Source organism: Aotus nancymaae, unplaced genomic scaffold, assembly GCF_030222135.1.
Source record: "Aotus nancymaae isolate 86718 unplaced genomic scaffold, 86718_ANA_hifiasm-v0.15.2.pri h1tg000049l, whole genome shotgun sequence".
Taxonomy (NCBI): Eukaryota; Metazoa; Chordata; class Mammalia; order Primates; family Aotidae; genus Aotus; species Aotus nancymaae.
The window spans coordinates 35,188,146-35,211,929 of record NW_026988463.1 but is presented as its reverse complement, the minus strand read 5'-3'; the positions used below and the strand labels follow the sequence as shown (position 1 = coordinate 35,211,929).

The following is a 23,784-nucleotide window of genomic DNA, read 5'->3' as shown; positions in this document are numbered from 1 at the left end:
GCCTCAGCCTCCCAAGTAGCTGGGACTACAGGTGCACACAACTATGCCTGGCTAATAATTTTTTTTTTTTGAGACAGAGTGTTGTTGCTCTGTCACCCAGGCTGGAGTACAATGGCACAGTCTCGGCTCACTGTAACCTCTGCCTCTCGGGTTCAAGCGATTCTCCTGCCTCAGACTCCCAAGTAGCTGAGAATACAGGCACCTGTCACCACACCCGGCTAATTTTTGTATTTTTAGTAGAGATGGGGTTTCATTATGTTGGCCAGGCTGGTCTGGAACTCCTGATCTCAAGTGATCCACCCATCTCGGCCTCCCAAAGTGCGGAGATTACAGTCATGAGCCAACACGCCCAGCCAGCATTTATTTATAACAAGCCAGCCCGCAGGCCACTTTTGGCCCAGGAAGGATTGGAATATGGCCCAACACAAAGTTGTAAACCTCTTTTTTTTTTTGAGACAGGGTCTCACTTTATCACCTAGGTCAGGAGTACAGTGGCATTATCTAAGCTCACTGCAGCCCTGACCTCCAGGATTCAAGTGATCCTCCTACCTCAGTCTCCCAAGGGGCTGGAGGCATGTGCCACCTCGCCCTACTAATTAAAAAAAATTTTTTTTTTTTGAGATGGAATCTTGCTCTGTTGCCTAGGTTGGAGTGCAATGGTGCAATCTCGGCTCACTGCAACCTCCGCCTCCCGGGTTCAAGCAATTCTCCTGCCTCAGCCTTCCGAGTAGCTCTGACTACAGGCACCCACCACCATGCCTGGCTAACTTTTGTATTTTTAGTAGAGACGGGGTTTCACCACATTGGCCAGGCCAGTCTCAAACTCCTGACCTTGTGATCCACCTGCCTCAGCTTCCCAAAGTGCTGGGATTACAGGCATGAGCCACCACACCTGGCTCTTTTTTTTTTTGAAACAGACTCTCCCTCTGCCACCCAGGCTGTAGTGCAGTGGCGCAAACTCGGCTCACTGCAACTTCCGTCTCCCAGGTTCAAGCGATTCTCCTGCCTCAACCTCCTGAGTAGCTGGGATTACAGGTGCCCACCCCACGCTCAGTTAATTTTTGTATTTTTAGTAGAGACCAGGTTTCACCATGTTGGCCAGGCTGGTCTTGAACTCCTGACCTCAGGTGATCTGCCCACCTCGCCCTCCCAAACTGCTAGGATTACAGGCGTGAGCCACCACGCCCAGCCTAAAAATTTTTTTTTATAGAGCCAGGGCTTCAATTCACCATGTTGCCCAGGGTGATCTCAAATTCCTGAGCTCGAGCAATCTGCCCACCTCAGCCTCCCAAAGTGCTAGAATTACAGGTGTGAGCCACTGCGCCCAGCCTCGGTAAACTTTATTATGAGATTTTTTTTGTGTGATTTCTTTTTTTAGCTCATCAGCTATTGTTAGTGCTAATGTATCTTATGTGTGGCCCAAAACAATTCTTCTTCTTCCTATGTGGCCCAGAGAAACCAAAAGATTGGACACCCCGATTTACAACATACAGAATAACTATAACCAGAAGTGGCCTCTCCTCTAGGCCTCATTTTCCTTGTCTTATAAATGGGAGTAACAAGTGCATCTACTAACAAAGCAAGCATGAAAAGGGGATGAGTCAGCATCTGTCAACTCCTTCCACAGGGCTTGGCACAGCATGACTGCCGCATGTCAGCTGCTATTGAGAAAGCCCTGAACTTCTGAGCAGATGATTGAGGGCTCAAGTCCTCTCAGGTCACTGTCACGACTGGCCTAGAGGCTCAACAATCACCTCCTATTTGCCCATCAGGAGTAGCCCTATGGGGCAATGGGGCTATGAATGTGAACAGAGGGACAGACAGGGCCCCTAGCCTCAAGGGATGGACATTCTAGCAATTGGTTACACACAGACACCTGTAAGCCAGCGCAGTCATTTAGGCGACAACCAGGCTATGAAGCTAGAAAACAAGGACCAGAACTTTACCAGGAGAGCACAAAGCTGTGAGTAGGAAAAGCCACAGAGAAAGCTCAGCCAAGGCTGACTCACTGGCTTCTGCCTATGGCAAGGACCATGACTCACAGGCAGGATCTGGGCTTAAAGTTTAAGGGCACTCCCCATCCTTCTGAAGGCCTCTCCAGACTCTTGAAGTTGCTGTTTGGTTGTATGTTTTGTTCCTCATGTTGTCTTACTTGGAGCTCATGTCTCTCTGGCGGCTTCACTAGAAATGGCTGACCTCCCAGCCCCAGCTCTACTCCATGCTCCCCCTGAGTCCCTTCTGGCACTTCACTAGATACCAGACTGTCCTTCCCCACCTGTGTCACCTCCTCTCTGTATTGTTTTGCCCAGTGGGCATCTATTTATTTCATCTCTACATGTGCAATCTGCTGTACAGAGAGGTGGAAGGGATACAAGTCTCAAGAGTAAGACAACAGAAAAATCAAAAAGAATTAAAATAGCTAATGAAGTCCTTTCATTCATTCGCAGCTTAAATATTTTCTACAAACCTGTATGACAGGGGCAGCACTAGTCATTACAGATACAGGCTTGTTCTCTGAGAGCCTACAGCCCATAGACAGGCTCAACATTAACCCCGCAATCCCATGAAGAAGGTCCAAGCTCCAGAAAGGCCAGTTAATTTGTTCAAAGGGTGAATTATCCTGGAGTTTCCGCAGGGAAAGTAGATGTTCATTGAAGAGTCAACAACACGGTGGCTCACACCTATAATCCCAGCCCTTTGGGAGGCCAAGGCAGGTGGATCGCTTGAGCCCAGGAGATCAAGACTAGCCTGAGCAACACGGTGAAACCCTGTCTCTACAAAAAGTACAAAAATTAGCTGGGTCTGGTGGCATGCATCTGCAGTACCAGCTTCTTGGGAAAGCTGAGGTGGGAGGATGGATTAAGCTCCAGAGGCAGAGGTTGCAGTGAGCCAAGATCATGCCACTGCACACCAGCCTGGGTGACACAGCAAGATTCTGTCTTTAAAAAAAAAAGCCATGGCCGGGCGCGGTGGCTCAAGCCTGTAATCCCAGCACTTTGGGAGGCCGAGGCGGGTGGATCACGAGGTCAAGAGATCGAGACCATCCTGGTCAACATGGTGAAACCCAGTCTCTACTAAAAATACAAAAAATTAGCTGGGCATAGTGGCGCGTGTCTGTAATCCCAGCTACTCAGGAGGCTGAGGCAGGAGAATTGCCTGAACCCAGGAGGCAGAGGTTGCAGTGAGCCAAGATCATGCCATTGCACTCCAGCCTGGGTAACAAGAGCGAAACTCCATCTCAAAAAAAAAAAAAAAAGCCAACATGAACATACTAACAATTTCCCAACTACCCTCCCACAGGCTCCTATAAGTGTCATCAATTTTCCTAATCAGTGTTGAGGTATCACCTTCACTCTCCAAGACTATAGAATCTCCTATTCCTGCAACAGCACAGGAGGTGGTGGCAGCGAGCTCACCACTGAGTCCCAAGACCTCTGAAAGGCTTGTAGAGGTCTCTTCATTTTTCTCTTCCACCACACCTGTGAAACAGATTGGCCACCTACCATTTCAGAGATGAGGAATACGATTAAGAAAGGCTAGGCCGGACATGGTGGCTCAAGCCTGTAATCCTAGCACTTTGGAAAGCGGAGGTGGGTGGATCACCTGAGGTCAGGAGTTGGAGAACAGCCTGACCAACATGGAGAAACTCCATCTCTACTAAAATACAAAATTAGCCAGGCATGGTGGCACATGCCTGTAATCCCAGCTACTCGGGAGGAGTCTTGAGTAGAGATGCCCAATTCTAGTTTCCACGGCTACTCTCAGGGGAGAATAGAACTAAGAGAAGGGAGGGCAGGAGAAGGTTGGAGAAACTTTTGCTTCTGAGGCTGTAATTTTGGGGTATTGTTTTCTGAGCCCTAACACAGCAAAAGATTTTTTTGTATTTTTGTATAATTTTTGTGTTTTAGTAGAAATTAATTTTTGTATTTTAGTAGAAACAGGGTTTCACCATGTTGGCCAGGATGGTCTCAGTCACCCGACCTCATGATCCACCCACCTGGGCCTCCCAAAGTGCTGGGATTACAGGCATGAGCCACCACGCCCGGCCTCATTCGTTCTGTTTTTGGAGACAGGGTCTCGCTCTGTGGCCCAAGTTGGAGTGCAGTGGTGTGATCATAGCTCACTGCAGCCTCAACCTCCCAGGCTCAAACGATTCCCCCCACCTCAGCCTCTGGAGTAGCTGGGACTACAGGTGCATGCCACCACACCTAGCTAATTTTTATATTTTTTTATGTTGTCTAGGCTGGTCTCGAACTCCTGGACTCAAGTAATCCCGGATCTCAACCTTCTACAGTGCTGGGATTACAGGTGTGAGCGGCAGTGCCTGGCCAAGATACTTCCTCTATCCCTTCACCAACTATAAATTACTTGGGTACAAAGCATTTCCTAAAATGGCCAAGTCTAAACAACAGTGTAAAAACAGAGGAGCAAGTTAAGAGTTAGATATGTCCAGAATTCTAATGCAAATTGATTTTTAAAGCAAATCTTTTCTTAACCCTGTGAGCACAATAAATCAAGTCACCAAGAATCACAACTTTCAAAGTAAACCCTGGAGTGAACCCTAGAGAGAAAACAAATCTGAGAACTTCGAACACCCACATCACACACCCACATCACCTCGAGAAGGCAACCTTTGAAAATGCTCCTCCCGGCTGTGGTAGGAGAATGCCCCTCTTGTGTCTAATCCCTAGAACCTGTGAGTATGCTACATTATATGGCAAAATGAATTCTGCAGATGTAATTTAAATTACAAACTTTAAAATAAAGAGATTATCCTGGCTTCTTCAAGTGCATTATTTGGAGCCCTGAAAAGCAGGATAGTTTCTCTAGCTGAAATCAGAGAGATGTGGCAGAAGAACTGGCCCTGGCTGGAGGGACACACACAGAAAGCATGAGAAGGAATAGGGGGAGCTTCTGGGGACAAAGACTGATTACTGGCTAACAGCCAGTAAGGAAAGAGGGCACCTCAGTCCTACAAGCACAAGGAACTGAATACATCCAATAGCATAAATGGGCTTGCAAGCAGGTTCCACCCCAGGGTCTCCGGTAAGAAATGCACCCTGCCAACGTCTTGATCTCAGCCTTGTTAGGCCCTAAACAGAGGATCTCTGACCTACAGAAACTATCAGATGAAAAATGTGTGTTGATTTTTGGGTTTTTTTTTTTTTTTTTTTTTTTTTGGTTTGAAACGGAGTCTCACTCTGTCATCAGGCTGGAGTACAGTGGCATGATCTGGGCTCATTGCAACCTCCGCCTCCCAGGTTCAAGTGATTCTCCTGCCTCAGCCTCCTAAGTAGCTAGGATTACAGGAGCCTGCCACCACTCTCGGCTAATTATTGTATTTTTAGTAGAGACGGGCTTTCACCATGTTGGCCAGGATGGTCTGGATCTCTTGACCTCGTGATCTGCCCACCTCAGCCTCCCAAAGTGCTGGGATTACAGGCATAAGCCACCTCCCTGGCCAAATGTGTGTTGTTTTAAGACGCCAAACTTGTGGTAATTTGTTAGAGCAGCAATAAGGAAATAGACAACAGTAATCTCCAGAAAAAAAAAAAAAGACTCAATTCACCTGGAAGCAAAATAAAGCTAAGTTATAAAATATCCAGTCACTCTCAACACCCATAAAATCTTCAATCACCCTCTCAGCCCTCTAACACTTCCCCTGCCCCCATTTTCTTTGATGACAACTCACCCTTCCAGTTCTTAAATTCTGGGCTTTCCCAAAGAACACTTGCCCTGGGGGCTTTTTTGCAGAAACCCTGAAGTGAGTTATCTCTCCAGATTTCACCTCTAGATAACTGTAGTGCATCAGTAAAACACTGTTCACTGATTGTGCAACATCCCCAGAAATATCCCAAGGCTATTCTTCCCAAAGCCCAGAGCTAATAACTACAGTCCCTACTCCTTCCACTGTACTGTAAGGCTTCCCGGCATTCAGCCTGGCTTCCTTCCTTCCACAATGCTTTACCACTCCACACCCAATCCCCCTCCATCCAGTTAGTCATCAAGAATTGTCTACATCCCCCTTCCTCTGGAATCTGTCTTCCTCTTTCAGTTTCTACCACTATCTAATGCTGGCCTTTATAATCTCCCGCCTGACTAGATCATTCCACAACCATTTTATGGAGCAATGTGGCAGGCAGTGAGCTAGTACTCAGAATACAATGATGGGCCGGGCGCGGTGGCTCACGCCTGTAATCCCAGCACTTTGGGAGGCCGAGGCGGGTGGATCACGAGGTCAAGAGATTGAGACCATCCTGGTCAACATGGTGAAACCCCATTTCTACTAAAAATACAAAAAATTAGCTGGGCATGGTGGCGCGTGCCTGTAATCCCAGCTACTCAGGAGGCTGAGGCAGGAGAATTGCCTGAACCCAGGAGGCGGAGGTTGCGGGGAGCCGAGATCACGCCATTGCACTCCAGCCTGGGTAACAAGAGCGAAACTCCGTCTCAAAAAAAAAAAAAAAAGAGAGAGAGAGAATACAAGGATGAAAAAGGACAGGTTCCCCACTCCCTCCAAATGTTCAAACTCTCTTAATGGCTTAATTGGTCTCTCTTCTCTGTCCTTTATCTATCTCCAGGGACTCTGGGGATATTTCCAACACTTCCATTTCACTACCTCAAAGAATGCCACATGTGAAACACAGGCTCAACTCCTTGGCACAACCTTCCCCCCCCCCCCCCCGCCAATAAAGTGCTAGTACCTGTTCACCCTCATTCCATTATCTCCTGAGCTCCCTTACTCCTGAAGCTCCAGAACTCTCAGCCTACAAGGTCCTCCCTCCACACAGTAAATGCTCGTGTTTCCTGATTCCTCAGCTTGGAATGGTGTCTATTCACATTCCTACTTGTCTTTCTAGGACTCAATTTATTCTCACCTACTCACTAGACTGCCCCTGGTCTGTTCAAGTTAACCACCGCTTCGCAAGAAGCCCCTGCAGTATACACATTACAGACTGACAAGACTGCACAATGACTGTTCCTTTACTGACAATGCCATCCCTCAGGAAGGGGCTGTGTCTCAGGCAAATCTGTATCGAGCACGACACGCCAGTAAGCTCAGTTAAAAACTGCTAATATAAACAAGCAGTCGGTGCTAAGGGGCTGGAGTTCCTCTGGGCGGGGCCCCTGATCCCAGCTCTTCACTCCCTCCTCCAGAAACGATGATCGCTTCCTGACAGGCTTCCTGCCATCCTTTGGCAAAGTCCACATTCCTTGTCGGGGGGGGGTCACCCTTAGATCCTCCGTCCCACCCCAGACAGCCCAAACAACTACCTTCCCAATCTCATCTTCCATCCACCCTCCTCTCATCACTTTCTCTCACTATTGATGCGCTTTTCTGGAAGAGAAACCGTGAAGCACCCAGCCCTGCTAAACTCACTACAGGCGGCTGCCTCTCTCCCTTTCCTTATTCAGTGAGGTTCAAAAAGCGGAGGAAAGTCTGCATCCAAAGCACACAAATGACGAATGAGAAAGCTCAGGGCGATGATTCATAACCCAGGGCTCGTTGGTTTGCAGAGCTCGGCCCCAGCAAAGTTAACGAGCAGTCCATGTCGGGAACAGAGGGAACAGACAGCGGAGCCCTGTGCCTTGGGACCCACGCGGGTCCCCGGCGCCTTCTGTCTCCCGGCGCCCTAAGTCTCTGATGGGTCCGACCCTGGCCTTGCCCGCCACGCGAAGGAGGAAGGCCCGGCAATCGGCCCCCTGTCCCGACCACTACTCACATTTGACTGACCAACTTCTGCCGGAAGGCGGTGCTCCGCCAGTCGGTCTCCTGCCCTGAAACGTCCATGCCTGTCCCCCAGCTCCCGCCGCCCGTATCCCTCTTCGCCGCCACCGCCGCCGCCTCAGCCACAGTGCCAGGCCCAAACCCGGAAGCCGTCCGCGGCGCCTCGGCGGCGCCGGAAGTGAAAGGGGGTTGTGGGAAATGGAGTCGCGCGCACAGGCCTGTGGAAAATGGAGTTCCCCGCGGAAGGCCAGGCTGTCTCAGTTCTGTCTGGCTGTGAGCCACACGACCCTCTTCCAGTGCAGCTGGCGGACAGGGCAGGTGCTCCCGCAGCAGGCTGCGCCTGACCGACTGCATTTTCTGCGACCCTAGATCCAGACCCCATCCGGGATGCCAAGCCAAGCTGCCAGCTATCTATAGTAATGCTAGGAAGAGAGTGTTTATCAAATATGTGTGGATACCTACTGTGTGCCAGGTGCTGTGCCAGTGCAACGTGATCTGGGCTCTGCTTTCCTGCGACTGCTTGCTAGCGCCACATCCGAAGAGTGACCAGATGGACTCTCATCACCACTTCGCTATTTGATTTTTTGAATCTCACATCCCACCAATGACTGCATTTTGGGGTTGGGGGTGTGAGGACCCTAAACCACGTTTATTAATTTTTGGACATGGGCTTTCCCCTTTGACCAGCAGCCATATCCGCTTCATGGAGATCTCAGCCTAGCTGGTTGCTGGAGGCCAAATGTTAGACAAACTTGATAGATGAAGGTGAGCAAACTGAAAGTGGGATGAGGGGTTATGGAGGCCTGAGAATACTTTTAGGAATGTAAAGGTTCTGTCTCATCGGAACTATGGGGCCTTCATCTGTTCCCCTGGGGAGGCACATGAGGTGAGGAAAATCTGGAGCCCAAGTGGTCCACAAGCACCAGATGGACACTGACCAATATGGGCCTGAGAGAGAGTGGACTGGCATCTACTGAAGCCTAAGTGCCAGGTCTCTACTAGGCAGTGTAAACCCCTTGTTACTGTGACCCAGACAGGAGGTTAATGGTGGTAGGGACTGGGTGGGAGAGGACAGAGTGACCAGGTTCCTCAAAGGGGCCTCTCTTGACAACAGGGTTTCAGGTCTTGTGTTCATGTGAGAGCTGTTCACGCTTTCAAACATTTTCTGCTCTAATACTCCCAAAATTATTATTACTATTATTTGAGATGGAGTTCTTGTTCCCCAGGCTGGAGTGCAATGGTGTGATCACGGCTCACTGCAACCTCCACCTCCCTGGTTCAAGCTATTCTCCTGCCTCAGCCTCCTGAATAGCACACCAGCTAATTTTTGTATTTTTAGTAGAGATGGGGTTTCACCACGTTGGTCACGCTGGTCTCAAACTCCTGACCTCAGGTGATTCACCAGCCTTGGCCTCCCAAAGTGTTGGGATTATAGGAATGAGCCACTGCGCCAGGCCCCAAAGTGTTGTTGTTATTATTATTATTATTATTATTATTAGCCAGGTGTGGCGGTGCATGCCTGTAATCCCAGCTACTCAGGAGGCTGAGATGGGAGGACTGCTTGAGCCTAGGAGTTCAAAGCTACAGAGAGCTATGATTGTGTCACTGCATTCCAGCCTGGGAAACAGAGCAAGACCTTGACTCTAAACAATAAATAAAAGTGAAAAAATAGGCCAGGTGAGGTGGCTCATGCCTGTAACCCCAACACTCTGGGAGGCTGAGGCAGGTGGATGACTTGAGGTCAGGAGTTCGAGACCAACTTGGCCAACATGGTGAAACCCCATCTCTACTTAAAGTACAAAAATTAGCCACCATGCATGGTGGTGGGCACCTATAATCCCAGCTACTCAGGAGGCTGAGGCAGGAGAATCGCTTGAACCCAGGAGGTGGAGGTTGTAGTGAGCTGAGATCATGCCATTGCACTGCAGCCTGGGCAACAAGAGTGAAACTCTGTCTCAAAAAAAAAAAAAAGAAAAGAGAACATGTAAATAGGATCCTTAGGATAACTCTCCCCTTCTGTACTGTGGTTGATGGAGCCACGGACACATAATTCACAAACACAGACAGAGAGGCCCAGAACTTTGCCAAGAGTTTGTCATCACAATAAAATTGAGTGACTACTGCCTTTGATATTTTCCCCAAAGCTCTTTTTCTACTTGTCCCTGCATTGGGTTGATGGTACCAAGGGCAGCGATCCCTGGTGAGAGTCTGGATAGGTGACCTGGAAAGGTAGACCAGGGAAAGTGGGAAGCCACGGGTAACTTGATCCTGAAGTGGACTTGCCCTCTCTTGACAACATAGACCCTCCTAGGATCCCCAGTCTGAATGTTGATGGTTTAGATCTCTAGGAATAAATGATGGAGGAAGCCGAGGGTATGCAGAGGCCAGACCTGCACCCCACACTATGTTCTGGGGATCCTTATCTCTGGAAAGATCCTCACCCCTCATGTGGCTGGCATGTCTCTAGCCTGTGGGTTCCTTCAGGCCACCATGCCAACACTGGTCCCACTCAATGGCCACATATTTCCTGGACACCATTCTGGGCTCTGCAGGAGGTAGGAGCTGGAAGCTTCCCAGACAGATCAAGCTTCCCCCCAGAAAGCTTAGCACAAGCCTTTTGAGCCTGTGGCTGTCTCCCTACAGCCTCACCTGGGGACTCTTCCGATCTCCCTCCTTGCTTTGGCACTCTGTCCTTGGGAGGTGGTGACCTGGCCCGGCTTTCATCCTAGCACCAGCCAGATGTAACTCCTCTGTGTGTTTGGCCTGGAGCCAATCACTTATGTATGTGGAGGCAGGGAATGGTTATTGTTTCTAAAAGCCATACATGGTAGAAATTGTAGAAGGCACCAAACATTATGAATCCCATCATCCAGAGACAGCATTGTCAATATTTTGGTAAATTTTCTTGTGCTCTCTGTTCGTTTAAAAACTGTAATGGGGGGCCGGGCGCGGAGGCTCACGCCTGCAATCCCAGCACTTTGGGACGCCAAGGTGGGCAGATCATGAGGTTAAGAGATCGATATCATCCTGGCCAACATGGTGAAACCCCATCCGTACTAAAAAATACAAAACTTAGCTGGGCATGGTGGCGCATGCCTGCAGTCCCAGATACTTGGGAGGCTGAGGCAAGAGAATCACTTGAACCTGGGAGGCAGAGGTTGCAGTGAGCCAAGATTGCACCACTGCACTCCAGCCTAGCAACAGACCGAGACTCCATCTCAAAAAAAAAAAAAAAAAAAGAAAGAAGAAAAAAAAAACTGTAATGGGGGACAAGCACAGTGATGCATGCATGCTTGTAATCCTAGCACTTTGGGAGGCCAAGATGGGCGGATCACTTGAGGTCAGGAGTTCCAGAGTAGCCTGGGCAACATGGTGAAACCCCATCTCTACTAAAAATACAAAAATTAGCCAGGCATGGTGCATGGTGGTGGGGGCCTATAATCCCACCTACTCAGGAGGCTGAGGTTGCAGTGAGCTAAGATTGTCACTGCACTCCCGCCTGGGCAACAGAGCAAGACTCTGTCTCAAAAAAAAAAAAAAAAAAACTGTAATGAATCATGCTATAGATGCCATTTGGATCCTGTGTTGAAAACCTAATGTTAGAGCTGAAGCATTTTCTTAAGTATTAATTTATTATTAACCAAAATTTTCATTAAAATTTAATTATAATTTTTATTATAGAATTACATCACAGGCAAATCTATATACAACCAAGTGTATCAGATTTAAAAGACAATTTTAAGGTCTGGGGGGCGTGGTGGCTCACTCCTGTAATCCTAGCACTTTGGGAGGCTGAAGTGGGTAGATCACCTGAGGTCAGGAGTTTGAGACCAGCCTGGTCAAATGGTGAAACCCCATCTCTACTAAAAATACAAAAATTAGCCAGGTGTGGGGGCGTGGGCCTGTAGTGGCAGGATAATTGCTTGAACCCGCAAGGTGGAGGTTGCAGTGAGCCAAGATCACACCAGTGCACTCCAGCCTGGGTGACAGAGGGAGACTCTGTTTCAAAAGAAAAAAACCAAGAAAAGACAATTTTATTACCAGTATCCTATGCCATATCTACGAGATCTCTCACATCTTGCTCATTCCACTACTGTTGGACATGTAAGTTGACGGTGTCATCTTGCTGCACAGTTTCAGAAATTGTCCTGAATCCAGACTTTAGAAATGCATCCTGGGGCCAGATGCAGTGGCTTATGCCTGTAATCCTAGCACTTTGGGAGGCTCAGGTGGGCAGGTCACTTGAGGTCAGGAGTTCAAAGCAGCCTGGCCAACATGGCCAAACCCCATCTCTACTAAAAATACAAAAATTAGCTGGGTATGGTGGCATATGCTTGTAATCCCAGCTACTCAGGAGGTTGAGGTGGGAGGATCACTTGAACCCGGGAGGGGGAGGCTGCAGTGAGCTGAGATCGAGCCACTGCACCCAAGCCTGGGTGACAGTGTGAGACTCTGTCTCCAAAAAAAAAAAAAAGAAATGCATACTGAGTCTGTCTATCCACAGGTGCTCATATGGTTTGGCTGTGTCCACACTGAAATCTCAACTTGATTTTTATTTCCTAGAATTCCCAAGTGTTGTGGGAGGGACCCGGGGAGGTAATTGAGTCATGGCAGCAGGTCTTTCTCATTCTATTCTAGTGATAGTAAATAAGTCTCATGAGATCTGATCGGGTCATCAGGGGTTTCCTCTTTTGCTTCTTCCTCATTTTCTCTGGCCCTTGCCGTGTAAGAAGTGCCTTTCACCTCCCGCCATGATTCTGAGGCATTCTCAGCCATGTGGAACTGTAAGTCCAATTAAGCCTCTTTTTCTTCCCAGTCTCGGGTATGTCTTTATCAGCAGCATGAAAACAGACTAATACAGGTGCCGTCATGGCAGATGCTGCTTGCCAGTCAGGTGCTCCTGTACTCCGGTCTCACCATCCTGTCCCAGTGACGCATGCACATGGAAGTGCTCATCCAGGTGGGATATGAGCCTCTTCCTCCAATAGGATGAAATATTTTGGAGTGGCAAGCATGTCAGCTTTCTGGTTTTCTTTGTTATGCTCTGCACATTGCCAGCATTGATGGGAGGCATGGGTTGTTCACAAGCTTCACTCCAGGATTGTGTTTGGGGGTCCTTGGAACTGTGGTCCATAGTAAAGTTTTACAGCATTACCAGGAGTGTAACAAGGGCGAGGAGATAGGACCTGGATATGAACAGAAAGAAGTCTTGTTTTCCTTTGATCAAATTCTCAAGGGAAGAGCTCAAGAGATTATCAGTTGTTCTGCTGCTGCCCTCATCACATCCCTTCCATGTGCTCACTCTGAGATCTATGGCACAATTCACTGGCAGAGAATCCAAGTTCTGTGGACTTTGTGACACCATATTAACCATCTATCAGGAAGAGGGCATCCTAGGATTCTTCCTGGGTCCTGTTCCTCACCTCCTAGGTGACATCATTTCTTTGTGGCTGTGTGACTCACTAGCCTACCTTGTTGATACCTATGCAATGGACAGTGTGGTTTCCCTTTCACTGTATTTTTTAATTTATTTTTTTTCCTTTTTTTTTTTTCTTTTTGAGACGGAGTTTCACTCTTGTTACCCAGGCTGGAGTGGAATGGCGCGATCTTGGCTCACCGCAACCTCTGCCTCCTGGGTTCAAACAATTCTCCTGCCTCAGCCTCCTGAGTAGCTGGGACTACAGGCGCGCGCCACCATGCCCAGCTAATTTTTGTATTTTTAGTAGAGACGGGGTTTCACCTTGTTGACCAGGATGGTCTCGATCTCTTGACCTCGTGATCCACCCGCCTCGGCCTCCCAAAGTGCTGGGATTACAGGCGTGAGCCACCACGCCCGGCCCCTCTTTTTTTTTTCTAAAGACTAGTCAAGTGCAGTAGTGAGAAGGGGGGAAAGAGTAGAACAAGGAGTTCGATCTGTAACTGACTGTGAACAATCGAGATAACTCACTACCTTCAGGCCAGCCTATTGTATTTTTTCTGAGACAGAGTCTCGCTCTGTCGCCCAGGCTGGATTGCAGGGGTGCGACCTCAGTTCACTGCATTCAAGCAATTCTCTGCCTCGGCCTCCTGAGTAGCTGGGATTACAGGCGCCCTCCACTACACCTAATTTTTGCATTTTTAGTAGAGACAGTGTGTCACCCTCTTGGCCAGGCTGGTCTTGAACTCCTGACTACGTCATCCATCCACCTTGGCCTCCCAAAATGGTAGGATTATAGGCAGGAGTCCACTGCACCTGGCTGCCTATGGGGTTTCTACCATTAATGAAATGAAGAGTTACTCTCAAGCTGTCACAGATTTTTTTTTTTTTTTTGGAGACAGAGTCTGGCTCTGTTGCCCAGCCTGGAGTGCAATGGCATGATCTCGGCTCACTGCAACCTCTGCCTCCCGGGTTCAAGCAATTCTCCTGCCTCAGCCTTCCAAGTAGCTGGGATTACAGGCCTGTGACACCACACCTTGCTAATTTTTTGTATTTTTACTAGAGACGGGGTTTCACCATGTTGGCCAGCCTGGTCTGGAATTCCTGACCTCAGGTGATCCACCCGCCTCGGCTTCCCACCTGCTGGGATTACAGGTGTGAGCCACCATGCCTGGCCTACAGGACTTTTTTCTGCCAGTTTTTTTTTTTTTTTTTTTTTTTTTTTTTAACCAGTTTGTTGACGTATCCCTTTGTGCTTGTCTCCAATCTTACAGCTGTCAACAACTGTGGTCTTGCTGGTGGATGCCCTCCTTACTCCCCATTATGCACTTCTTGGATAGATTGCTGGGGCATGCTACAAAGAAAGGGAAATATGAGCCTAGGAAACAGCTTGTTTTTCCACAGACAAACCCTTTGGGAAAAGAAGACTTATTGTTGTGATCTGAGAAAGTTAATTTTAAGATGTGGGGCAGGGACTGTGACATTTCTATAGTTTGAGATGCACAGGATTATGGGAGAGAATGTTGATATTTAATCTTGGAGAAAAAAATAGAAATGCATCCTGGGTCTCAGGGACAAACATATTAAGGCTCTTACATTTCATATAATTTCACACATTACAAATATTACAGGATAAATTTTTTTTGAGACAGAGTTTCACTCTTGTTGCCCAGGTTGGAGGGCAATGGCATGATCTCGGCTCACCGAGGTCTCTGCCTCCTGGGTTCAAGCGATTCTCCTGCCTCAGTCTCCTGAGTAGCTGGGATTACAAGCATGTGCCACCACGCCCAGTTACTTTTATAGTTTTAATAGAGAGGCAGTTTCTCCATGTTGGTCAGGCTGGTCTCCAACTCCCGACCTCAGGTGATCTGCCCACCTTGGCCTCCCTGCTGGGATTACAGTCAAGAGCCACTGCACCCAGCCTATAGGATAATTTTCAAAAATAGGTTAAAAACTCAGGAGGCTGAGGTGAGAGGATCCCTTGAGCTCAGGAGTTGGAGGCTACAGTGAGCCATGAGTTGGCCACCACACTCCAACCTGTGTGACAAACAATCAGACCCTGTCTGAGAAAAAAAAAATCAAAAATTGGTAAAAACATAACTCTTAGACTAATACTAACTCATGTTAAAAAACAACAACAACAACAAAGTTTCAGCTGGGCCACATAGCAAGACCTTGTCTCTACAAAAAAATAAAATTAGCCAGGTGTGGTGGCACACATCTGTAGTCCCAGCTACTTGGGAGGCTGAGGTGGGAAGATCACTTGACCCCAGGAAGTTGAAGCTGCAATGAGCCGAGATCACCCCTGCACTCCAGCCTCAGTGACAAAGCAAGACCCTGTCTCAATAAAAAAAAATAAAAGTTCCTCCCTTTTTTTTTTTTTTTTTTTTAACTTCTACACATCAAGCAATTCATGTTTGTTTGTTTTGAGAAGAAGTCTTACTCTCACCAAGCTGGAGTGCAATGGTATAATCTTGGCTCACTGCAACCTCCACCTCCCGGGTTCAGGTGATTCTTCTGCCTCAGCTTCCCAAGTAATTAGGATTATAGGCGAACACCACCATACTCAGCTAATTTTTTGTGTTTTTAGTAGAGATGGGATTTCACCATGTCGGCCAGGCTGGTCTCAAACTCCTGACCTCAAATGATCCACCTGCCTCAGCCTCCCAAAGTGCTGGGATTACAGGCATGGGCCACCACACCCAGCCATGTTTCGCTCGTTACCCAGGCTGGAGTGCAATGGCACGATCTCGGATCACCGCAACCTCCACTTCCTGGGTTCAGGCAATTCTCTTGCCTCAGCCTCCTGAGTAGCTGGGATTACAGGCACACGCCATCATGCCCAGCTAATTTTTTGTATTGTTAGTAGAGACGGGGTTTCACCATGTTGACCAGGACGGTCTCGATCTCTTGACCTCGTGATCCACCCGCCTCGGCCTCCCAAAGTGCTGGGATTACAGGCGTGAGCCACCGTGCCCGGCCTGATTCTTTTATTTTTTCTCTCTTTTTTTTTTTTCCTTTTTTTTTTTTTGAGACAGAGTTTTGCTCTTCTTACCCAGGCTGGAGTACAATGGCGTGATCTCGGCTCACCGCAACCTCCGCCTCCTGGGTTCAGGTAATTCTCCTGCTTCAGCCTCCTGAGTAGCTGGGATTACAGGCACGCGCCACCATGCCCAGCTAATTTTTTGTATTGTTAGTAGAGACGGGGTTTCACCATGTTGACCAGGATGGTCTCGATCTCTTGACCTTGTGATCCACCCGCCTCAGTCTCCCAAAGTGCTGGGATTACAGGCGTGAGCCACCGCGCCTGGCCTATTTTTTCTCTTTTTTTTTTGAGACCTAGTCTCACTCTCTCGCCCAGGCTGGAGTGCAGTGGCGCGATCTCAGCTCACTGCAACCTCCACCTCCTGGGTTCAAGCCATTCTCCCACCTCAGCCTCCCAAGCAGCTGGAACCACAGGTGCCCACCACAATGCCCAGCTAATATTTTGTATTTTTGGTAGAGACAGGGTTTCACCATGTCAGCCAGTATGGTCTTGATCTCCTGACCTCGTGATCTGCCGGCCTCAGCCTCCCAAAGTGCTGGGATTACAGGCGTGAGTCACCATGGCTGGCCCGTGATTCATTTTTTTTGAGACTAAGTCTCATTGTTACCCAGGCTGGAGTGCAGTGGCGCGATCTCAGCTCACTGCAACCACCACCTGGGATTACAGGCATGCACCACTAATTTTTGTATTTTTAGTAGAGACAGGGTTTCACCATGTTGGCCAGGCTGGTCTCGAACTCCTGACCTCAGGTGCTCTACCAACCTCGGCCTCCCAAACTGTTGAAACAGTTTTAATCTGTTGCCCAGGCTGGAGTGTGTGGCGTGACCTCGGTTCACTGCAACCTCTGCCTCCCAGGTTCAAGCGATCCTCCTGCCTCAGCCTCCTGAGTAGTTGGGATTACAGGCGCCTGCCATCACGCCTGGCTAATTTTTGTATTTTTAGTAGAGACGAAGTTTCACCATGTTGGCCAGGCCGGTCTAGAACTCCTGATCTCAGGTGATCCACCCACCTTGGCCTCCCAAAGTGCTGAGAGTACAGGCCTGAGCCACCAAGCCCAACCCGTAATTCATTTTTATTGCATATTTTACTCTTAGGTTGGATTGATGGTTTTATTATCTTTCCCATTTAGTAGAGATAACATAAACTTGTTTGACTAGTCCATCCATTTTAAAACTAGCTTTCGGCTGGGCGTGGCGGCTCATGCCAGTAATCCCAGTACTTTGGGAGGCTGAGGCAGGTGGATCATGAGGTCAAGAGATCGAAACCATCCTGGCCCAACATGGTGAAACCCTGCCTCTTCTAAAAATGCAAAAATTAGCCTGGCGTAGTGGCAGGCGCCTGTAGTCCCAGCTGCTCGGGAGGGTGAAGCAGGAGAATCACTTGAACCCAGAAGGTGGAGGTTACAGTGAACTGAGATCACACAACTGCACTCCCACCTGGCGACAGAGCAAGACACCATCAAAAAGAAGAAAGAGAGAGAGAGAGAAGGAAGAAAAGAAAGGAAAGAAGAAAGAAAGAAAGAAAGAAAGAAAGAAAGAAAGAGAAAAAGTTTTACTTAATAAAGAATATCAGATCATGTAAACTAAAAAGTATTTAGATGTTTCTATATTTCTTGAAATTTGGTAATATTTAACTTGTATGAATGCTCATTTACCTCCCTCTAAGACCAGTAATACCTTTTTTTTTGTGTGAGATGGAGTCTCGCTCTGTCGCCCAGGCTGGAGTGCAGTGGTGCGATCTCGACTCACTGCAGCCTCCACCTCCCAGGTTCAAGCGATTCTCCTGCCTCAGCCTCCTGAGTAGCTGGGATTACAGGCCCGCCCCACCATGCCTGGCTAATTTTTGTATTTTTAGTAGAGATAGGGTTTCACCATGTTGGTCAGGCTGGTCTCAAACTCCTGACCTTTTGATCCACCCACCTCCGCCTCCCAAAGTGCTGGGACTACAGGCGTGAGCCACTGCGCCAGGCCGAACAGTAATACTTTTATGACACCATAGACAAAAGAGACATACTCAAAAGAGGGTACAATTTGAATAGAACTCCTTTAAAGGATTTAAAAATTTCAGTTACTGCTGGCCGGGTTCAGTGGCTCACATCTGTAACTCCAGCATTTTGGGAGGCCAAGGCGGGTGGATCACAAGGTCAAGAGATTGAGACCATCCTAGCCAACATGTTGAAACCTGGTCTCTACTAAAAATACAAAAATTAGCTAGGCATGGTGGAGAGAGCCTGTAGCCCCAGCTACTAGGGAGGCTGAGACAGGAGAATCACTTGAACCTGGGAGGTGGAGGTTGCAGTGAGCTGAGATCGTGCCGCTGCACTCCAGCCTGAGTGACATTTCGATACTCTGTCTCAAAAACAAAAAAAAAATTCAGTTAGTAATACTGCATATGGAGATAGAAAAAATATAACTTACCTATAATATTCAAACATACCTACATATATACAAATATAAACAAATAAACATACAAACACAAAGATCTTGTCTTTTCTTTTTTGTTTTTTTTGAGATGGAGACTCACTTTGTTGCCCAGGCTAGATGGAGTGCAGTGGTGTGATCTTGGCTCACTACAACCTCCATCTCCCAGGTTAAAGCGATTCTCCTGCCTCAGCCTTCCTAGTAGCTGGGATTACAGGTACGTGCTGCCTGGCTCATTTTTGTATTTTTAGTAGAGATGGGGTTTCACCATGTTGGCCAGGCTGGTCTCGAACCGTTGACCTCATGATCCGCCCACCTCAGCCTCCCAAAGTGCTGGGATTACAGGTGCGAGCCACCACGCCCAGCCTCAAACACAAAGATCTTATAGCTTTCATTTCAAAATGGTAGTCACGAGTCAGTAAAACACATTAATACAAACTCACTGGTTTCTATTTATATTTTTATCAAAATTGTGTTTCTGACAAAAATGGGACAAATTAAAGCTACCCGTTCTCATGGCTAAAGCTTTAACTCACACTTATGGAAAAGAATTTTAAACAGTTTTCATTTGCCCAGTTTCCAAATAGTTCATTTTTTCTTTTTTTTTGAGACGGAGTTTCGATCTTGTTACCCAGGCTGGACTGCAATGGCGTGATCTCGGCGCACCGCAACCTCCGCCTCCTGGGTTCAGGCAATTCTCCTGCCTCAGCCTCCTGAGTAGCTGGGATTACAGGCATGTGCCACCATGCCCAGCTAATTTTTTGTATTGTTAGTAGAGACGGGGTTTCACCATGTTGACCAGGATGGTCTCGATCTCTTGACCTCATGATCCACCTGCCTCAGCCTCCCAAAGTGCTGGGATTACAGGCGTGAGCCACCGCGCCCAGCCCTCATTTTTTCTCTTTCTATCTTCAGGTGGTTGTTATTGTAGGATTTGGAGTCCCTTTAGGGCTGGGGGCCTTAACGTTTAAGTGACTGAAGGGTTGAATTAGAAAAAGTTCTGGCAGGGTTGATGGAGGGCCAGAATGGCCTAAAAGGGGACATACCAAAGGAATCAAGGAAATTGGAGGAAATATCGAAGGTGGCAAAAGGAGGAAGCGGGAGCAGAAGCAAATGGAAAGGAGAAATCTTAGAGAGGCATGTTTGGGGAGACTGCAAGTTTCCCAAAGAAGCCAATGAAGTTGTCCGTTATCCTTAGCAATCATGGCAATGCAGAAAGGAAGCAGAGGGCAGAGCCGGTAGAGGGCAGGGGCTCCAGAAGAGTGGCTTCAGGTGACCCAGAAGACCCCATGGGAGAAGCAGGATCCAATAGAATATCAGCTTCCAATTATGCCATCTTCTGATCACAGAGCCGTTAAAAAAAAAAAAAAACAAACTTTCAAATATCTCATCAGTTTCAGCCAGAACAGATAGTACATATTCCTGGCAGTACTAAACACTCCTCCCTACCAGCACACTGCCCATCCAGTACTTTTCTTCTTGTAAACCAAAGGTACCTTCCAAGTAACTCAGAACCAAAACCAATAAGCATTTTATGACTTAACCATGGACAAAAGAGATATCCTCAAGGCTGAGCACAGTGGCTCATGCCTCTAATCTCAGCACTCCGGGAAGTCAAGGTGGGAGGATCACCTGAGGCCAAGAGTTCCTGACTAGCCTGGGTGAGACTCTGTCTCTTAAAAAAGAGAGACAGAGAGAGAGAGAGAGAGAGAGAAAGAGACATCCTCCAAAGAGGGTACACAAAGATTCAGCACTCTCAAATCCAGACCACTAGCAAAGACAGTCAAAAGAAAGCAGGCACTGTTGTTGACACAGGTGACAAGGATGTCATCTACAGAACACAGTCACATCTCCACTCATGGACTGGCTCATCTATGATACCAATGACTGTTGAGACAACAAAAATCCCCTTATGGACTAGGCCCACTTATTACAAACTCCTCTGTTATGGTTAGAAAAAGAGAAGGTTCAGAACTTTCTCTTTGGCTGGGTGTGGTCCCACATGCCAGTAATCTTAGCACTTTGGCAGGCTAAGGCAGGCAGACTGAGGCAGGAGTTCCCGACCAACCTGGGTGAGACCCTGTCTCTTAAAAAAAAAAAAGAAAAGACCATCAGCCAGGTGCAGTGGTTCATGCCTGTAATCCCAGCACACTTTGGGAGGCCGAGGCGGGCAGATCAAAAGGTCAGGAGTTCAAGACCAGCCTGAGCAACATGGTGAAACCCCGTCTCTACTAAAAAAATACAAAAAATTAGCCTGGGATGGTGGCATGTGCCTATAATTCCAGCTACTCAGGAGGCTGAGGGAGGAGAATTGCTTGAACCCAGGAGGCAGACGTTGCAGTGAGCCAAGATCGCACCACTCTACTCCAGCCTGGGTGACAGAGGCCTCCTTGTCACCTGTGTCAAAAACAGTGCCTGCTTTCTTTGCAGGCTTTGAAGCCTTTCTTTGTATGCTTCCTCCTACAACGACTTTCCGGAGGAGGGGACCCCTCTACTGTGTAACAGAAGAGGACTTTGGGAGTAAGAAAAGCATTCCAGGAAGGGAGACAGTGTCAGGAATCCTGTGGAGGCGAGATTCTCCCATTTGGAATCTCTGCCTCTGGAGGCCAGTCCCGGTCTCCTGATCCTTGTCTGGGACCCTCAGTTATCTCTGGACTCAGCCAGGACAGCAATTATCTTTCTCTATTTTCTTCCTTTAACATTTCCCTTCCACATTTCTTTTTAACTATGAGCCATCTCCAGCCACATCCTCCCCGCATCACTCCTCACCCTTCACGGTCCCTCTCAAAACCACAGTGTGGGACACTCCAACCTGATCCCATCTATCAGGAGGCTCTGTGGCTCCAAGCTCTGGACACAGCCATTAGGGATACGCCTCGGAGGATGGGACCCGCTCGGAGGTGAGGTGGAGAAAAATGAATGCCAAGAGCCCCGCACGGACCTCCGGAACCAGGCCTTAAGACTGGGAATTAGATTATTGCAAAATCTCAGGAACGCGCACACAAACTAGCACCCGTTCACGGCGGCGGTGTTCAGCGATTCTCCCCAACGTCCCGCAGGGGGCGCGCCACCGCCAGCGGCACCGACTTCCTCAGAGAGATACGCGCAGACCGCGGAGGGAGCGGGGAGGGAGGGAATGAGTGCGTGATGAAGGAAACGAGTTAAGGAGGGGAGGAGGAAGTAGGAAGCAGGGAATGAAAGAGGGAGGGAGGGACTGAGGCAGGGAGGGGAGAACGAGATGTGAAGGAGAGAGGGAAAGGGAATGAGGGAGGGAGGGAATGGGGGAGTGAGACAGGGAGGGAGATATTGAGTGAAGGAGGGAGGAAGGGAATGGCGGGATGAGACAGAAAGGGAGGAAATGAGAGGGAGGGAGGGGAGAGTGAAGGAGGGATTGAGGAAAGGGGAGGGAGGAAATGAGGAGGGAGACTGTGACGAAGGGCAACAGGGAGTGACCCGGGGCATGAGGGCAGGACCGAGGCAAGGGAAGAGTCGATGGATTCAGACGCCGCGACCCTCGGCAAATTCACTTATTCCTTGGTTTGTCTCCGCCGGGTGCCAGGTGCCGCGCTAGTGTGGGGACTCATCGCAGAGCGCCGGATGAGACCCGCCCCGGCGCTGCTACCGCGCCCGGCAGGGCACCGACGGGCCCGCCCTGCGCCTGCGCGGTGCTCCCACGTGACGGCCGAGGCCCTGCCCCACAGGCGCCACACGCCCCGCCTGCCGCCTGCCGCCTGCAGCCTTCTGCCTCCCGCCTCCCGCCTCCCTCCTGCTGCGAGTGCGGCCTCGGCTGGCGGCGGCACCAGGTCAGCTGCAAGGCGTGGGCCGGGCGGGCCGTGCGGCGGCGGCGGCGGCGAACGCCAGCGGCGGGCGGCACGCAGGCACCGCTGGGCCGGGGGCAAGCTAGCGGCGCGGACTCCGGGGGCCGCGGGGCGGGGTCGGGGAGGGCGCGGGCCGGAGGCACGGGGGCGGCGACCTGAGGCAAGCCAGCGGCCTGACGTGGCGGGGACGCGGCTGGCGGGATCCCCGGGCGCGTGGAGGCCGGGATCGGGGGCCAAGGTGCGAGGCCTCTTTCGCCAGGTTGCGGACGCGCCGGCCTCTTTGCCCCCGCGCGGCCCTGTTGTCCGCGGCCAGTCCGAGCGCGGCCTTCCCGACCACGACCCTCCGCGCTGCGCAGGCGGCCCTGCAACAGGCGGGCGACTCGGGGCCCGGCCTAACGAGTCTCAGTTCCTTCGGCCGGGACCGGGGACTGTAGGAGCCCAGCCTCGCCATCTCGCCCGGTTTCCTGAGAGGAGCCGGAGATCGCACTGTTAGTGCAAAATCACCGGAGTGCGAAACGTCGGCCGCCAGTTCTGACCATTTTAGATCCGGCGCGGGCCGAGCCGAGTGGATCTGGGGTGGGCAGCGGGGCGCCTCCACCTAATGCCTGGGCTCCTCTCTGGGCGCCCTCGCTCCGGGCCTGGGTGCGCCGAGGGCCTCGGAGTCGGCTCTCTGGGAAATTCTTCATGAGCGCACCCTTTGGAAGGCTCCCCCGCTGGGAATAAGGACCCACTCCCTCTCCTCTACCCGAGCCGTCCCCTTTGCCTTTGTGGTCGACCTTGCTTCATGCTCCCAAGGATTGAGTTTCTTTGAGGGGACACTGCTCATTCGGGGGCCCCACAGAGGACTCAGGGTATTTACTCAGTAAAATGTACCGAGTCGAAAGTTCCTCTAAAATGATTGTGACTTTGCCATCCATGACTTCATAAAAATTCATTTTATGACCTTCACTTTGTACCTATGTGGGGCATAAAGCTTCCTTTCTGCTCCCCACTAAAACTTCGAACAGCAGAAACAGAGGGAACTTGCTTTTGATGACTAGAATTGGGGATATGCCGCTGGGGAAGAGCTTCGGGCTAGCGTAACGCTGTGTCAAATGAAAATGGGGTCTGGCCGGGCGCGGTGGCTCACACCTGTCTGTAATGCCAGCACTTTGGGAGGCCTAGGTGGGCGAATCACTTGAGGTCACGAGTTCGAGACCAGCCTGACCAGCCTGACCAACATGTTTAAACCCCGTCTCTACTAAAGATACAAAAGTTAGGTGGGTGTGGTGGCGCGCCTGTAATCTCAGCTACTCGGGTGACTGAGATAGGAGAATCCCTTGAACCTGGTAGGCGGAGGTTGCAGTGGGCTAAGA

The 23,784-nt window shown here is 49.6% G+C and overlaps 2 protein-coding genes and 1 pseudogene across 7 annotated transcripts in view; 2 read left to right on the top strand and 1 right to left on the bottom strand.

The window, feature by feature from the left end:
* The window catches only part of MED15 (mediator complex subunit 15), an 89,891-nt gene extending 82,022 nt beyond the window's left edge, over positions 1-7,869 (bottom strand). For 4 of the 6 annotated variants that reach the window (XM_012439253.2, XM_012439255.2, XM_012439256.2 and 1 more), the window contains exon 1: positions 7,725-7,869. In XM_012439253.2, the coding sequence (XP_012294676.2) occupies positions 7,725-7,792 (68 nt within the window). In that variant the 5' untranslated portion in view covers positions 7,793-7,869. The remainder of the gene's footprint in view (positions 1-7,724) is intronic. The other 2 variants (XM_064362848.1, XM_012439258.3) reach the window with 2 other exon arrangements.
* On the top strand, positions 7,791-21,776 carry LOC105726756 (mitochondrial carrier homolog 2-like; annotated as a pseudogene).
* Positions 21,777-22,362: 586 nt separating this feature from the next.
* KLHL22 (kelch like family member 22) overlaps positions 22,363-23,784 on the top strand; it is a 46,922-nt gene continuing 45,500 nt past the window's right edge. The window contains exon 1 of the mRNA XM_064362846.1: positions 22,363-22,414. The gene's annotated coding sequence lies outside the window, so the exon portion shown is untranslated. The remainder of the gene's footprint in view (positions 22,415-23,784) is intronic.